General features: G+C 37.7%; 1 protein-coding gene and 1 non-coding gene across 6 annotated transcripts in view; both read right to left on the reverse strand.

Moving 5' to 3' along the window:
- The window catches only part of USP48 (ubiquitin specific peptidase 48), a 73,426-nt gene that overhangs the window by 32,471 nt on the left and 26,582 nt on the right, over positions 1-14,373 (reverse strand). For 3 of the 5 annotated variants that reach the window (XM_043444963.1, XM_043444961.1, XM_043444965.1), the window contains 8 exons: positions 13,843-13,970; positions 13,387-13,511; positions 12,791-12,899; positions 10,329-10,462; positions 9,623-9,705; positions 4,709-4,888; positions 1,685-1,813; positions 588-737 (listed from right to left, as the gene is read on the reverse strand). In XM_043444963.1, the coding sequence (XP_043300898.1) occupies positions 588-737; positions 1,685-1,813; positions 4,709-4,888; positions 9,623-9,705; positions 10,329-10,462; positions 12,791-12,899; positions 13,387-13,511; positions 13,843-13,970 (1,038 nt within the window). The remainder of the gene's footprint in view (positions 1-587; positions 738-1,684; positions 1,814-4,708; positions 4,889-9,622; positions 9,706-10,328; positions 10,463-12,790; positions 12,900-13,386; positions 13,512-13,842; positions 13,971-14,373) is intronic. The other 2 variants (XM_043444962.1, XM_043444964.1) reach the window with 2 other exon arrangements.
- Positions 4,416-4,520, reverse strand: LOC122426951. The gene has a single exon (XR_006265299.1). It is a non-coding gene; the product is annotated as a small nucleolar RNA U13 (small nucleolar RNA).

Below are 14,373 nucleotides of genomic sequence, written 5' to 3' on the forward strand. Positions count from 1 at the left end.
CCTTAAAAAGTTGAGGTTTCCTTTATGAGGCATTAGATAGACTTGAATAAACATACATAGTAAAAGAATGAGCTGGACTGTGTGGGATAATTCTTAAGAAATTAGGTGTCAGCAGAAAGTTTTCCTATTCTTAGACTATTTGATACTCAATTTCAGAATAATCTACCAGTATCATAAAACGAGCACTCATATAAAAGAATGCCTGTTAATACTGTTAGCGCACAAAGTATGCAAGGAAACAGACTAGGTGAGTTGCTTCCACTGTAGACTGAACAGATTTTTTCTTTTAAAAATAGGCTAATGTCTCACAAATTAGAAATACTTGTAAGAGTTATATATGCAGAGTGCTGACCTAAACCTCATAATTTATTAAGAGCTTCCCATTTGTAAAAGTACATGATAAGAATTATACGGAATGCTACACATTAAGTTAACGCTGGTTTACATAGTAAGTGTACAGGGCATAAGCTGGCATTAGCGGGTTATAAGTAAGGGTGGGCGGGGGAACGTTTGCTCGTGTACATTTGTGGACATGAAAGAAACAAGGCACTTATGGCAACACTGCTGTCCCAGAATATCTTACAGACCAGCTCCAGCAGGTAACCTTTGGTACAGCTCCTTCACTTCTTCGTGCTTTGCCTTTCCTTTATCCACACTCTGCTTACGCATCTCGGCCATTTCCACACACCACTCCTCAAATTTGGAATTATCTCGATCTACCAGCTCCTGAAGAAAGGCTATTCAGAACAGAAAAGACAGAAAAACCTTTATCCTGTTTTCCAAAGACCAAGAACGGTGCTGAACTCTAAATTACAACAAATACTGGCTGGGTGCCCTCCAACCTGCAGGCAGAAGTAAAGCTGAAGACAGCCCCTAATAACACCAGGGGGATCCTCGAGCTGGTTCTCCATAGTATCAGCCAACTAGAAACATCCAATGTCTCAGAAACACCACTCAAAACAAATGGTGCCACGGAGCACAGCACAGTGTCAGGCAGACTGACAACTAGACTGCCTTCAGGCAAGCAGCAGCTCTTCCTTTTTTTTTTAAATTAAGCCGAGAAGATTTATATGGAGAAGGCAATGGCACCCCACTTCAGGACTCTTGCCTGGAAAATCCCATGGACGGAGGAGCCTGGTAGGCTGCAGTCCATGGGGTCACTACGAGTCGGACACGACTGAGAGACTTCACTTTCACACACTGGAGAAGGAAATGGCAACCCACTCCAGTGTTCTTGCCTTGAGAATCCCAGGGATGGGGTAGCCTGGTGGGCTGCCGTCTATGGGGTTACACAGGGTCGGACACGACTGAAGTGACTTAGCAGCAGCAGAAGATTTATAAGTGGCTAAACCCACAACTGCTTTACAAGCTGAACAAAACAATGGAACTGCTCTTTAAATTCATCTTTATTATCCAAAGGAATTTCTTTTTTTAATTGCTCTTGCTTTTCTTTAGGGAGGCCAGTGGAATAGCTCTGTGAAAGCCTCCTTTATTTTAAAACTTCATCACTTTAAAAAAAAAAATTCATTACTTTAAATCAAATTTATGATTACATGCACTTTCACAATTTACCATATACACAGTCAGCCTATCATAACAGACAAAAGTCACCTGTTCTAATCATTGATCTTGGAGCAAGGTATTCAAAAATCTTTGCCTTAAGTAATTCTGGAAGATTGCGTACCTGGTACCTGAATAGTCGTGCTGGGTCTTTCTTGAGTTTGTAGTCTATAAACCAACATGTATGCGTTTCGAGAGCAGTGAGTTCCTTTGCCACACTTAGGTTTACGTGTCTGGGACTTGGAAGGTTCTGCTGAGGTAAGAGAAATCAAAAGATGATTAAATTAGAATTCCTATAATTTGTTCATTCTTTTCTAGGGGAGGGAAAGCAGTGGGGGGGGGTGGTGATCATAGATAACAATTACTAAAATACAAACTAAAGATATATTGAAAAGCAATGCAAATTTTGCAGGCTGGATAAATTTTTGAATGTTTATTAACCCTCAATGTCTGCCATATTCCATTTTTAAAAGCTGCAAAGAAGATGCTATTTTTCACAATGACTAACCTGAACCAAATATATAGATTTTATTTTCCTGTCAGTCTTAGATTAAAAAAATAAATCAGGCTTAATTGCACAAAGAAATAAAATGAAATGTTTCCCCCCCCCAACCCAAAATGAAATGAAATGCTAAGATGAGCCACTAATCTCTATGAATTCAGAAGTAGAAAATGTTAGTGTTTTATATGGCATGTGTATCACATGATGGTGACCTTCAAATTGAGTTTGATTATCCCAGGATAACTTTCTAATGGGTATGAGGGCATGGACAGTTCTGAGGAAATCAAGTACCAGATCCTCAACTGCCAATGTACTTTTCTAAAATTGCTGAGGTTCCACTGATGGTTTCCACTTCTCCTTTCAGTCATCTGTCTTCTACTTTACAAAAGAAAGATATAACCTCCTATCCTGTGACAAGTCTTATCTCATCAAAAGATTTATTCACAGTAAAATTTTGTTGTGTTCTTTTAAATTTCAATTCCTTTAAAACCTGTATTGGTTTTATCAAATATATAGGGATATCTATTTAAAACAAAAAACAAATAAACAAAAAAAAAACCTCAGAAGGACTTTCTAACTATTTGGAGCTTTACAGTTACAGAAAACTTATTATATTCTGTCAGAACAAAATTCTCTAGGGTCAGGGCGATGGAAACACTAGTACACGACAAAAAGGAAATATTAAAAAAAATACTGTCATTCAAAAAATATCAGTTCATGTAACTTTGAAAAGAATGATGCGGCTGTATGGAATCTCTATGTTATATAATTTCATTTGGATACAAGAGTAATAATGCTGCAGTTTGGTTCAATATTTATAATTTGTCAGAAGTTACATTATTGGGATCTACTTAAATTTACAATGAAAAATGCTGGATTTTAAAGTGTGCAGTGAAATACGAAAGTTGTTCAATATTTCTCAGAGAATACAGGAGCAAAAAAGCTTGAAGACTACAGTAGTAGGGAACTAAAAATCTCAGCATGTAAAAGGAAAAGCTGTTGGTCATTTCTAACTAAAAACTATTAAGATTTAAGATGTTCATTAATTTGTGTAAGATGTAATATAAAATGATTCATAAACGTTCACAAGAGAATAATAAATGACTAATGGAATTTAATAATGATTTTCCATTTTTGATAAAACATAAAAGTAGCAATGTAAGCTGCATATAATGAGGCATTAAAATGCTGGAATGGGATCCTTGTAGAGTCTCTTCCTCTTGAAATGTTCTAAAACTTAAGACTATCTATGTGGAGAGCCTTAACAATGCTTTTAATGCTACGATTTTCTTACTAAAAATGAAACAGATCAAAAAACTCAAGTAAAGAACAGTTAAATAAAACTAAAGTTTAATTATTCACAATTTAAAGCTAAATGTCAATTTTGTTCCTATTAAGAATATCACAATAAGAAAAAATACAAGCAAATGTTAATTAAGAGCCTGAGTATTACTTAGGTCAAGTGGGAGCAACATTGCTGTGTATCTAAAATGTGACTTAAAATTAGAAAATACTTGTAACATCACACCTAGGTGGAGCACTACTCACAACTGGTAAGTCCAACATACCTCCCATTTTCACCTTTCAAGCTCTAGGGAGGTACAACTGATGAAAAAAAAATGGTGTACATAAAAAAAAAAAAAAGAGAGAAAGAAAATATTCCTTCAAATTACAATATAGACACTACACGACTATCTGCAGCAAGATTCCCTATGCCTTCCTTGAAAGCCAATGTCAACTGCCACGGTCCTCCGCCTGGGCAAGTGGTACTGATCCTTAAGAAGGGACAGTGGCGGGAGACAGCCACCAATTCCCATTCCTTTTCCCTATTTGCAACCCATAGTCCCAGTGACAAATAATAAGTGATCAAAACTTCAGCCAAGATGGTTCCTATCAGAAGAACTGTCTCTCTGTTAGACAATAAACAGGTATTTAGCCCACGAAAACCAAGGTGATGAGAACTATATACCAGAAACTATTGCAGGAAGCACGCTTTATGGCACACCTCATTACCACGGAACAGTAAGCAGCTCACTCCCCACAGAGGTGTGGCTCCACACTCCAGGGTTGGGGGTAAGACGCTTAACAGGGAGGGGGAGATGCTGTTCAGAGAACAAAGTTCCTCCACTATACTTACTTCTCAAAAATATATGTCCTGACCCAGAGAAATATATAGTCCTGATCCTACTATATTTAATCTGCTACTCATAGTTTGTATCTTAATACTTACCACCCTCTTTCCTAGCTGCCCACAATTAACCCGTTAACTGAAAATGAAACATACAACTTCACACTGTACTAAAAACAGGACATTATGGAACCATCTCTGGAGCAAAATCACTTTTTTCTGTCACGTCTGATGGGCAATGTGCCAGTGTCATAACAAGGTCTGGAGGGAGGCACACAACACGTGATAGCGTGAACACCCAATCGTCACGCTCATGAACTACAAAAGGGTCCAAAATCACTTTTTGATAAAATTCAAACATTGCTATAAAAGTTCAGAGATTTCATGTGTTTAAGAAATGCAAATAGCCTTGATAGTCCATAACAATCTTGGGCCATAATAATTTCTCACAGACATTTTTGTTAAAAAATAAAATAAAATTATATTTTAAAAGGGCACTCACAACTTAAAGGTTTTACCTAGATCTTCCTCAATCCCTAGTTGCAATTTCTTCCCCTCCATCTTTTCTATGTCTTCGTCATTAAACTTATACCATTCGCCAGACTGTGGGTCTTTCACGTGGGCAATGTAGTGGCCAGAATAAGCACTCACTCCTCTATGTATGAGGACCGCGCTGAGTTCATACACATAGGACCCACCTAGGAAAGGAGAAGGGGGAAAAGTGAAAGAAATTTTAAATGACTTTATTTCTTCTTGTTTCCTGAGCCTGCACTGTAACGCTTACAGTTCTTCATGCATCCAGCAGAATCCAAAACATGTCACCTTAGATTTTAAAAATTTAGTCTCATAAAATAACGTGGTAGTCATTGTTTTTATCACCTCTCTGTGTCAACTCTCTATTCCCTCTGCAGATGCAAAGCTACAGCATTCTGGGCACTTAAGGGTTACAAAGTTACTCTGTAGTATACTTCCCCTCAGGCACTAACAGACTGAGCCATATGCTTCTCAAGAATCAGTTGTTCATATTTTCTAACTTCTTATAAAAATTAACTACACACAAACTAGTAAGATTTGAATGCAAAATCAAAAAGCTATTATTTCTAGAAAAAAAAGCGAAATGTTTTCTTAAAAAAATCAGATATAAGTCATTAAGGGAAACTGCTTTCAAAATAGGTGTAGATAAGGGAATCCCCTGGCGGTCCGGTGGTTAGGACTGTGCGCTTTCACTGCCGAAGGTGAGGTTTTGATCGCTGGTCAGGGGACGAGGGTCCCACAAGCCATGGGGCAGCTGAGCCCACCTGCACCACAACTACAGAGCCCATGCACCACAAAAGACCCAGTGCGACCCCCCACAGTACTGAAATAACCCACGGAACTGGCTGTGATGTCTTCACTGAAAATAAACAAGTAAAAAGGGGCCAGTTCTCACAGCATGTGTGAGCAAGGCAACCTTAAGCACTGATACTTGATCTGCGATGATACCGCACTCATAGGGACCCCAAGGAGCCTGGCAGAAAGAAACCTAACATCTCTCAAGGAGGTGGCTTCATCTCAGCTCTAAGTGAATCTCCACAAAAAATGTTCCAGGGACTTCCCTGTTGGTCCAATGGTTAAGACTCTGTGCTTCCATTGTGGGGGAGCTCGGATTCAAAGATCCCACATGTCATACAGTGCAACAGAAAGTAAAAAATAAAAATAACATAAAAAAATTTCCAGAGATAACCAGGTACAGAAGACCCGGTAACATTAAAATAACCAAATGGGACAGCAAAAAGAAACTTACATAATATTCCAACAATGTCAGTCATGGATTATAAAATTAGACTTGTATGTTTAGAGAAATGGGAAACATGAAAATACAGGCAAGTGACAGGAAACCTTAATAAAAGTGATGCAAATTTTAATTAGAGGAACTAAGAGTATAAATTAACAAGAGTGTAAATAGATGAACTGATCCAGTTAAAAGATCAAAATTGTTAAATTAGATCTTGTTCATATAAATTCGAAATTCTTCAAAATACAGACAGACATATCAATGATTTTTTCTCCAGCCACCAATGGCCAAGACGAACAAGCATAAGAGGGACACTGAGATTTAACAATGGGTTAGGCTTCACTTGGCAATATCCCAGGAGGCGGAAGGGCAAACTACACTATAATGTTTAGGGGTACAAGTTTATATAGTAAAACGCTAAAGCAAAAATATAAAAAAAGTAGTGATTGCCAGACAACTCAGACTATTTCAGGAGGAAGGAGATTGCAACCAGGCGGATCACACAGGAAGCTTTGGAGTGGGTGGTACTCAGGAAGATATTCACTTCGTGATAATTCTCTGAACCGTTTATTTTTGTATTTTAATTTTTATGGATGGCTTCTATTTTATCATTCTTAAAAGAGAAGGAAAATAGAGTGGAACAAGATATACGATATTTAAACTGTAGAAAGACAAGGTAGGTCATGGCCTTCAGAAGGGCTGAGGGAAGGTGGAAGACAAAATCATTGAAGGAGAGAAGTCGTTATCAGGTCAGGTGAAGACTGTCTACAACAGCGGCACTCAGCGGCATTCCTCAAATTATTACATATCAAATCATTAAATGATTCCTCAAATTATTATTATTGAAGACAATAAAGCACAGAAGTATTAGCAGTAACTATGACTATTACCAATAGATACCAGTTTTTATTATCATGTTATCACTGTTGCAGATAACCTGATTTTATAGTTATCAATTCATTAAAAAAAAAAAAAAGAGTACAGAATTACAATTCCAACTTTATGAAAATCCTTAAGCTGTGGGCTTTTCAGGCAAACAATTTAAAAGATCATTTATTTCTTTTGAGTTTTTTTGTATGGTATGAGAACAGAAAAGGAACTGATGTTTGTCTGGTATATCTATTTCCATTTAAAGGGCTTCTCTGGTAGCTCAGCTGGTAAAGAATTCACCTGCAAGGCAGGAGACCCTGGTTTGATTCCTGGGTCAGGAAAGATGTGCTGGAGAAGGGATAGCCTACCACTCCAGTATTCTTGGGCTTCCCTTATGGCTCAGCCGGTAGAGAATCCGTCTGCATTGTGGGAGACCTCGGTTTGATCCCTGGGTTGGGAACATCCCCTGAAAAAGGGAAAGGCTACCCACTCCAATATTCTGGCCTTGAGAGTTCCACATGGGTCGCAAAGAGTCAGACATGACTGAGTGGCTTTGACTTCACTTCTATTACTGTATTAGAAATCTGTCTTAGTATTTTAATAACTACATGTATGTGGTTTCTTCCAAAAGTCAATGAACTTTATTCAGACTTAATGTTGTCTACAGGGATATTAAAATCCCCAAGTAATATGGCAGGAGTTAAGACAGCAAGCAGGTAAATATTCAACATATGAGAATCCCTCAGTCTATACATCTGTGTATCTGTGGGTTCACTATTTAAAGAAACAAATAAATTCTTTTAAAAACAGATCACCTTTTTAGATCTATCTTTTCTGTTTTGTATGGATATACATGTGCAGACACATAAGCATAAGAATACAGGAAAAATAAAAAGAATATGAAAGTGGAAGCGTTATTCTTTAAAGTATAAATTGGACAAATGTATAATAAATTGAATCATGATAAGAACTATTAGAAATCATACACTGGAGTCAAGGAAAAGGAATAATTTGGGAATTCCCAGGCAGCCCAGTGGTTAGGATTTGGAGCGTGGCCCAGAGTTCAATTCCTGAATCCACTGTGAGGGAACTAGGGTCCTGCAAACAGCAAGGAAAAAAAAAAAGAAGGAATAATTTGTACATTTCCTACATTCCTAACCCCCAAGAAACCAGTAAGTAACCAGGCTTCTCTAACTTCGAATAACTGACTATGTAGAGGAGGAAGGACGCAGACTGCAGACAGGGAGCTCCTGCTAAGTTTACTCAGCCAGCCAAACGGCACGGCAACAGAGCGCCGTGGGAGCAGCTGTCCTCCCCCACAGCTGCGGATGTGGCGGGGGGCGCGGTGCTGGGTCTCCACCATGCACTCGCGCTTTCTCTAGCTGTGGCGAGCGGGGGCTGCTCTTGGCGTGCCAGCTTCTCACGGCAGTGGCTCTCTTGTTGTGGAGCGTGAGCTCTGGGCGCACAAGCGTCAGTGGTTGTGGCACACGGGCTTAGCTGCTCCACAGCATGCGGGATCTTCCCAGACCAGCGATCAAACTGATGTCCCTTGCATTGCAAGGTGGATTCTTAACCACCAGGGCAACCACACAGGTATAAATTTTGAACTCCAGTATACTGACTAGAGAGTATCATGCATTTTAAGGCTTAACTATCACTTCCCCACCTTCCCAATCATTTCTTTTGAAGGTTTTAGATTATGGCTTGCCACCAGAACCTTTTTATGGAGACAGAGGTTATGATGTAATTTCTGTATTAAAAATTTCACCAACATTAACATCAATCTTAAAAGAGAAGTAAAATGGTCCATCCAGTAAGGGCAGGAGAGAAACAAAGGGCAAGATGTTTCTTTTCTAAAACAAGAATCATCCTGTTTAGTAAGATGAGGACTACCAAAGAAGAGTAATTAAGTTACAGCATAAATATTGCAACTAGGCCATCTAATGTTTCTGATAAAATATTTTTTAAAACCATGAATGGAGGCAATGTGGAGACCCTTAATTTTATGAGGAATTACAGATACAGTAGTGAGACTAGCAAAGCCTTACTTTGTCAACAAAGGTCCATCTAGTCAAGACTATGGTTTTTCCAGTGGTCATGTATGGATGTGAGAGTTGGACTATAAAGAAAGCTGAGCGCAGAAGAATTGATGCTTTTGAACTGTGGTGTTGGAGAAGACTCTTGAGAGTCCCTTGGACTGCAAGGAGATCCAACCAGTCCATGCTAAAGGAGAGCAGTCCTGAGTATTCATTGGAAGGACTGATGCTGAAGCTGAAGCTCCAATACTTTGGCCACCTGGTAAGAACTGACTCACTGGAAAAGACCCTGATGCTGGGAAAGATTGAGGGCGGGAGAAGAAGGGGACAACAGAGGATGAGATGGCTGGATGGCATCAGCGACTCAATGGACATGAGTTTGAGCAAACTCCGGGAGTTGGTGATGGACAGGGAGGCCTGGCGTGCTGCAGTCCATGGGGTTACAAAGAGTCAGACATGACTGAGTGAACTGAACTGAAATGAACTGAAGTGAGGCTAAAGCAACAAGAGTGAGTTTAGGAATAGCAAAGTAATTTATTCTTTTATATCCTTAATTATATAGATATTGATGAACCATCAATCTTTGTTATGTACTCACTCATAGAAAATAAAAATAACCTCTCAACTCACCTAAGACGCCTTTGTTCTCAGAGACTGGCAAATAAAATTTAGTGGTAAACTCCTATTCTGTACTCAACACAAATGGATCACAAATGAGCATTATAATTATCACTGCCTGGTAAAAATATTACCTTTGTGTTCCACATACGGCTCCATATCCAAAATTTCTGAGAAGCCAATGTAGGTGTTCAGCTTTTTCTTATGTCCAGTTTGCCTAACCAAGAAGAAAGCTAATTATAATTATTATTTAAAACAACCATAAAACAATGTGTAAATTCTACTGGCTTCTTTAAATAAAATAAACTGGGGAGTAGCTAGGTAGATTTCTTTTTGCAATCTTGCTCAAAATATGTCATTGAATTGGACAATAAACAATCAACAAGCTAAAAAGTATGAATTTAAAGAGCTAATTCCAAACAGCCCATTTCCAGACATTTTGAAATGAAATAAAAGAAAACACACATATTCCAGCTATACAGAAGAAATGCACATGTTAAAAAAAACTGCCTGATTTTAATTATGGAAGATCTATTTCTATAGAATGGGGGTTGCACTGCTGCGAGTAGAAAATTTACTCAACTTCTTATAAAATAATATAAAATATTAAGGTAATTGATACCTAAATGTCTGCTTTTCCTTTGCAGTTTTAAATAATTTTACAGAAAAATAAGGATTCTCTACTTCTCTAGTTCTTAATTATGACAGGCTCCATCTATAACTTTCACCCCAAAATCTAAAGTTTCAAATTAAAAGCATTTTACTATATCTGTCTATGGTAAAATCTGTACACATTGGTCCACAGTGACCAGCCAAACACTGCGGCTCGCACACATTTACCTGTCAAAGACAAAACGCATCAGCTGCAAGTTCAGAGTGCAAGGAAGACTTAGGAGCCGGATCTTCCTTGTTGCATTCTGTTTGCTTTGACAGTTTTCACAAAAGTATCGATTGTCTCCTTCTAATTTTTCTTCCTGAACAGGAATAAGGCACATTAGTTAAAAAAAAAAAAAAAAAAAGATTTTTTTAATGATCAAAACTCTAATGCAAATTATAATTAGTTTTTACTCAAGCTGCTACAATCAAGTTATTATAAATAATGAAGGACACATAAGATTAAGTTAGATTAGCAGTGACATTATTAACTTGTATACTATGAAACTGATGTTTCTTTCTGAAATGTATGATTTCAAAAATGCTTGGGTTTTAGGTCTTTTTTTCCTGATAATCCCATCTCTGGGAATTGAAGGAAACAGGTTTAAAAAAGAACTCATGTACTTTAATGCACCAAAATTAATTTTAAAACAGTGAAAATGGGTGGAAAATACCTACAGGCACCAAATATGAAATTGTATATACAAATTTCACATGCATACACAGTTAAAACTACTAAACCGCATTCATGACACAAAACTAAGAGTGCAGAAAAGCTCCATGTTAGAGCGAATGGTGGTTTCTTTTTACCGATTACACTTCAATATGGTAACACAACACTAGTACTACCCCTTCATTCGTTTGCTCCAGGATGACACCACCTGTTTTCTTCACTCACAGCCCCCAGTGTTTCTGCCTAGCTGCGCCCCTGCCCCCATCTCTTAATGCCTGAATGTCCCAGGGTTCGGTCTTGGTCTTCATCTCTCTCATGCCCCTGGTGATTTTACTGCGCCCTGACGTTTTGACCCTGAACCCATCAAATCTAACCTGCCCCAGCGCAGATTCCTATTTCCTCTCCCAAACTTGCTCCTCCCACACTCCTTACATCTCAGTCATGCCAACTCCATTCTTCTAGTTGTTGAGGACAAAACCTTAGTAATCCTTGACTCCTCTTTCCCTCCATATCCAGTCTGCAAATTTCTTCAGCTCTACTTTGAAAAATCCAAACCCTTCTTACCATCTCTTCAGTTAACCCTTGCTCCAAGTCATCATCAACTCCTTCTATCTGCCCTTTGCCTCACTGTTAGCCTTTTCTCAAGACAGTACTCAAAGCTTTCCTGTTGAAACAGATTACACTGCTTACAGCCCTTGAGGGCACTGTATTTCACTCAAACTTCTGACAAAGGTCTACCAGGCTCTCTCTGATATGGTCCTTAGTTATCTCTACTATGACATCCTCTATTATTTTCCCCTTGTCTATTTATTTCAACCACACTGATCTCCTTGCTGCTCCTCAAACCTGCACACACATTCTTGTCTTATGCTCTTGTGTCTGGCAAGTGTATGCTCCTCGATTCTTTGTCTCGTCACAACAAAGATTTGGAGTGACGCTCTGAACCTGTTATTTCATCTTCCCCCCAATTCTTGGACAACTCACTACCCCACTTTTTATCACCCTTCCACATTTTCCATGCCCTGCTTTAGTTTTCTTCATTGCACTTATTACAGTTGATACATTAGATATTTCTCTTCTATTTATTTTATTGTTCCTTGTTGCTCCCCATACCACTACATTATAAGCTTTCTTAAAGGCAAAAATATTTGTCTGCCTCATTCACTATGGTTATTCCCAACAGTTGAAACACTGCCTCAACACTGTAAACACTCAGTATTTAGCTGAATGAATCCAATAAATGAGTACTTCAAGCATGCTGATGGTTGTGCCAAAAAAAAGTAGGAAAAGTACAAAAATATTTTAAGAAAGGAAGCTACCTAATAAGCTTATCTACTATCCCATGTGTCTGCTCCTACATGATTGCAAAGGCTTCTGATTAGCAAGCTTGTCCACTCTGAGCAAAGAGAACCATTTCTCTTGTTTCTACACAAACCTAAACACACAGAGAGAGACGGAGTGGGGGGGCTGACTTTGATGCAAAAAATTACATTCAACACTTTCGGGGATTTCCCTGGTGGCCCAGTGGCAAAGACTCCATGCTCTCAATTCAGGAGTCCTGGGTTCGATCCCTGGTCAAGGAACTAGTTCCCACATGCCACAGTTAAGACCCGGCAGAGTCAAATAAATAAATGTTTTTTTTAAAAAAAAAAAAAAACTTTCTATTTCTCATTAAGTGAAAAAGTAAATTAATCTTATGTTAACATAGCTTACACTTTCTTATTCTACCATACCCCAATCACACAAGCTTTTATACATACATAATTCTACATATAAAATAACCTGAAATAGCCAAAAATTATGTTAAGGTGCTTCTGTACTTTTTAATTTACAAAGTTTCTTCTAAATCATTACATAAACAGTCCGTATGGAGAAAAAGTTAAAATAATGAATTTATCCATTAAATAAAAAGACATTCAGAACAGTATTTAACTGTTAAGGAGCAGAAATGACATCTATGCCAAAATCTGAATACCTTCAAAAATTCCGAGATACAATCTGTTAACTGTTTGTGGCCTTGGATATTTAACTCCAGTTCATAAAATTTTGATAAAAGCTTAGATTCTCTGCCACACTGGTTGCAGCTATAATAAAACAGAGTGAGAACATTAAGATCAGAGTGAGAAAAGCAGTAAGGTTTTACTGTACTATAACCTGAAGATACAGAAAGAAACATTACCTTAATTCTTTCACTGACATTTTCTACACTATGTATACTCAAAAAATAAAACAAAGTGATTGATAAGGTCATGCATTTTATAATTAGGAAAATGTTCAAGAATTATTTTACTTTTGGTATTGAGTAGGCTCCAATTTTACTCTCGTTGGCTCACACCACAGCCGTAAAATAAACAGCAAGAGCTCAACCAGACAGTTTCCAACACCTGGATAGGTTCAATTGCAATTATCAAGTCAGTTGTTTACATGTTCCCATAGAAACATATTACTATAAATACCTCAGGTCCCATGATAAGCCACTAAAGCCATAACATGGACCTGAACTCAAAATTAGAAAACACAGAAGCAACCACCTCAGAATAAAATGTATCATGAAAAAGTGGAAACACTTACACAGTTACATAAGCATATTCCCCACAGAACTGCTGTTGGACAATGTTCCTCACATCAGGATTCTTTTGTTTAGACAAAGTATCTTCCAAAAGAGACATAAAGAGCTTTGAAAATTCTTGGGCATCCTACAATACAGGTTTGAGTTAATTAAAAAAAAAAAAAAATCTTGCTTTTCAATTTCTTTAACAAACAGTAGTAAGTAAAATAACCCAAAAGCTGTCTGTACTTAGAACTTCTGAAAAAGGACTGCAGCAATGTTGAATCCATTTTGTGCCCGTATACGAATTTTCAGAAATGGAATCAAGGAAAATGTGTAATATGCTAAGCAGTAAATAAATGCTCTAATTGAAAATAGAGGGAAATTAATTTTAAAAAAATTCCTTCATTTCTTTCTATAATGATTGTAAGAAATGCTTTTTATATTAAAAGATAAATAATTAAAAGGAAGGTTCTTACCTGCTGTTGCCCTGTGTCCAAGCCCAAGGCTTTCACAAATCCAGACGGATCGATGTATCGCCTATTACTGTTTTGTAACAAGGCAAATAAGTACTGGAGATGCTCACAAATCGTTTGAGGCTCATAATCTATTAAAGAAATGTTTGTTTTTGAAAAACTGCTACCTTAAAAAAACATGTACACCTCGTTACATGAGGACATAATTAAAAAACTTTATGTCCAAACTAAATTAGTGCTTTATTACATTTTTAAAACTTTCAAAGAAATTAGTAATCATATCTTTTGGAAGTAATGCTGGCAACCTTGGCTGTCCATACACATCCCCTAAAAGCAAGGCCTACCCACATCACAACAACAATAATAATCGTGACTACAGTTTCTAGAGTATCAAATCCCACCAAAACATCCAATCCAATAAAAGCCATATACCATATTTACTATTTGCTAAATACTTTAATATAATCCCCATTAACGTGAACTTGCCACAGAGCAAATGACAGCAATCTTCAAGCACATTGATTCGAACCTGAA

This window comes from Cervus canadensis, chromosome 24 (genome assembly GCF_019320065.1).
Source record: "Cervus canadensis isolate Bull #8, Minnesota chromosome 24, ASM1932006v1, whole genome shotgun sequence".
NCBI classification, from domain to species: domain Eukaryota; kingdom Metazoa; phylum Chordata; class Mammalia; order Artiodactyla; family Cervidae; genus Cervus; species Cervus canadensis.